This window comes from Diadema antillarum, unplaced genomic scaffold (assembly GCF_040938485.1).
Source record: "Diadema antillarum isolate AM-2024a unplaced genomic scaffold, OU_Dant_1.0 scf00000199, whole genome shotgun sequence".
In the NCBI taxonomy this organism is placed as follows: domain Eukaryota; kingdom Metazoa; phylum Echinodermata; class Echinoidea; order Diadematoida; family Diadematidae; genus Diadema; species Diadema antillarum.
Genome location: NW_027271088.1, coordinates 328129 through 331538, shown reverse-complemented (window position 1 = coordinate 331538; position 3410 = coordinate 328129). Strand labels below are relative to the sequence as shown.

The 3410-nt window shown below is 42.5% G+C and overlaps 1 protein-coding gene across 1 annotated transcript; it reads left to right on the top strand.

Annotated features, from left to right (window-relative positions):
• Positions 1-662: 662 nt before the first annotated feature.
• On the top strand, positions 663-2447 carry LOC139723742 (RYamide receptor-like). The gene is made up of 2 exons (XM_071634957.1): positions 663-1397; positions 1998-2447. The coding sequence occupies exons 1-2, from the start codon at positions 663-665 to the stop codon at positions 2445-2447; spliced, it is 1185 nt and encodes a 394-aa protein (XP_071491058.1).
• Positions 2448-3410: the final 963 nt, after the last annotated feature.

Genomic DNA, 3410 nt, shown 5'->3' with positions numbered 1-3410 from the left:
ATTTTCTTTTCTTTTTTTTTCAGATGCTACTGCAGGAAACTGATTGTGTATTTATGCATAGAAATTTGAAGCATTAACAGCGTTTTTTATTTTCATCCATTTAAGTCGCAAGTTACAAGATCCCTAACCTGTCCTCTCTTTCGCCGACAGAAATCCTATTATCTTGTAATACGAAACTCAGCAAATAGCCAGCGGTGCAGGAATGCCGTTAGTGGTGTTCTAATTCTGTAAGAAGGACCGACAAATTGTAGGCCTTGTCACTTGTTGTATAATCTCAGCTATCACCTCGTTGAAGCGCACTCTCCCTAATGGATACATTGGATTTTCTCTTGCATTTAATGGCTCAGTAGTCTGAAGTAAGAACTCTTCTCACATTAATGTTTTGAGATCTTGAGTTATGTCTGTTTTCCATTCTCTTCCGCATTCCTACAGGCTGAAGTCAACCTTTGCAAGGTAGAACATCCGCGGATAACGACCAGCAGGGATTATTCAAGAGAGCAAGCAAACGTGTGTCTCTTCACCAGATTCAGTAGTCTGGGATTAACTTGATGTCAGCACGGTCCTACTGGAAATTCAGAAGACGATTCTGGACAGGCTTATTCGAAAGGGGAAAAATAGACATAAACATAAAAACGTAGTTCCTACGGGGAGAATACACGGAGATGGCGTACTTTGCACAAAACGAGACCACAGATATTACCGTGACACTGACACCGTTGTCTCAAATGGAGCAAGCCGATGGTTACTTCAAGGAGCCCCCTTGGTTGCAAGTGTTCATTATTATCATTTACGCAGCTGTCAGTATTCTTGGTGTTGGCGGAAATGTGGTCGTCTGTTACATCGTTTTGGGCCACGCCCGTATGCGCACTGTAACGAACTACTTCATCGTGAATCTGGCGGTCGGGGACATTCTGATGGCTGTTGTGTGCGTAAATTTAACACTCTACTCCACCCTATACATAACCTGGCCATTTGGAAGTGCTATGTGCAAAATTACCTCCTTCATCCAGAGCCTTTCGGTGTCAGTGAGTATTTTTACATTGATCGCGATCAGCCTGGATCGTTTTGTGGCCATCATGTACCCCCTTCGACCGCGCATGACCGCGGGACAGACGATCATCATCGCACTTTCCATCTGGATTTTCGCGGGTGCCTTCGCGATGCCGATGCTAATCTACGCGAGCGTTGCGTTTGATGCTTCCGCGTCGTACTGCACGGATTCCAGTTGGAGCTTCACGAGGCACTATTCCTGGATGGGACTTGTCATCCAATACCTTCTCCCTCTAGGAATCCTTGCCGTCGTCTACATTTGCCTCGGACTGAAGATCTGGGGGAGGAGAACCCCCGGTGAGGTGCAGGCTACACGTGACAAGAAGTTGAGTGAATCAAAGACAAAGGTAATTTTGTTGACTACGAAGTATCATAAAGTTCGTTTGGGTGGTGTTCTTTCTATGCACCATTCCTTAATATTGATGGTTTTAACTTCTTACCAAAATACAAATTCAATAGCCATACATTTCATGTTTTTGATGACAGATCACGGCTGGCAACCGTGTCTCACTTTCTCTCTCACTGTCTCCCTTTTTAGAAAAACGGCTACATATCTCAAGATATAATAATTATGTGGTTATAATCTTTCCATATATTGCTTTCGACTTATTAACTTTTATAATGTTTCGTCGTTGTCATTCTGTCCATAATAATCACACGATAAGATTCTTTTAAAATGTATCTTCAATATAAGTCACCACAATGACAATCAAAATGGTTCCCACAGTCCAGGATATCTTTTAGAAATTGTTTCCAAGGTACTCATGACGGAGCTAATATGCCCCACTTCAAAGTGACTTGTTTACATCTATGCTTATGATATCAATCAAGATGATACGAAATCGTGCACAGCAGAAAAAAAAAAGGTATCTTTCATCAAACCATCCGTTCAGTTAAATCCTCGACGATTACTAATTTTCATTTCATATCCATTTTTGCACCTCCAGCTTGTCAAGATGTTCGCGACTGTCGTACTCATCTTCGCGCTGTGCTACTTGCCCCTCCACACTTTCAATCTCATCCAAGACATGCATTCTTCGATTCTCTATTTTCGCTACATCAAGCTCATCTTCCTGTCCTGCCACTTACTCTCCATGTCCAATTGTTTCGTCAACCCTTTTATCTACTGCTGGATGAACACGAAATTTCGTAATGGATTCAAGGCGGTGTTCCGCTGTTTGCCCGGCGTTGAGTACGACCCCGACTGGGCTGGGACGAAGACACACGAAAGACGAGGGACGTCGCACACGCAGCTGGAGTCCATGTCAATGAGTTCTAGAAGCGATCGCTCTAAGTGGGGTTCGGAGAAGTTCCAGCGAAACGGATCGACGACGAATCACCGCCGGCTATCCGACCTCATCGCCGCTACGGAGAAGTCCCATCACTCTGTCCTGTAGTTGCCCTCGCAGGAAGGAACATGTACAAGTACGGGTCCTCTCCACAACGAAAGGTGTATGTCTGGGAACAGGACAGTGGACTTACTTTATGAACAGAGGTGCCTCGAAATGATGTGAAAAAGGAATGTGGAAGATCTTATCTGCCACTATATTATGACATTCATTAAAAACGTCCATGTTATTCAGTGGAGGAAATATGATAGTGCATAAACAATGCCAATGCCTATTGCCTCATGATAATTTTCAATAGAATGACAGAATTATTCCGTGTTTCGAAATTTCTTTCTTTATTTTCCTATTCAGTATGTTATCAAACATCTTACAACAATAACTTTATCGCGCTGTGCATACCTTGGGTCATGCTATTAGTAGTCACTTAAACTATCCTATTTCACAGTAATGGCACCTTATCATTATTTTTTGGTGCGTGTGTGTCTTTTCTTTGTTTGATTTTGCGTTTTCGTATTCCCGCTGGCAGGCCACCACAGCAGTAGTACTTGTAATCTTCAAGTGAATAACGTACATCATGAGAATGATTAACTTCATCAATACTGGCTAAGCTTACAGAACACCAATAGTGGATGCAATTTAATTGGCAATGGGTTGTTGTACGTTGGGTCAAACAACCGTCAAAGGTAATTACAGAGAACTGGGCAAGGTATATCGCTTTGTTATGACGTATGACACCCATTCTGTGTCAATAAGTTGAATGTGCACAAATGACACACACACACACACACACACCTATGGACAGGAATTAATGTGGCACGCATAGGCCCGAATTCACGAAGGTGGTACAATTGAAACCATGGTTTAAACCATGGACAAAAACCATCGAGCGCCAAGTGTCGCACAGAATATTTCGTAACGAAATCACCCATTTCGTCGATGAAATGATTATTTTGTAACGAAATGACACCATTTTGTGATTAAATGAACATTTCGTCCACGAAATGATAATTT

What these genes read in the sequence shown, in the direction of transcription:
- LOC139723742 (XM_071634957.1), top strand. Translation starts at nt 663, where the DNA reads ATGGCGTACTTTGCACAAAACGAGACCACAGATATTACCGTGACACTG. An exon ending in TGAGTGAATCAAAGACAAAG is followed by an intron (nt 1,398 to 1,997) that starts GTAATTTTGTTG and finishes TTGCACCTCCAG; the next exon opens with CTTGTCAAGATGTTCGCGAC.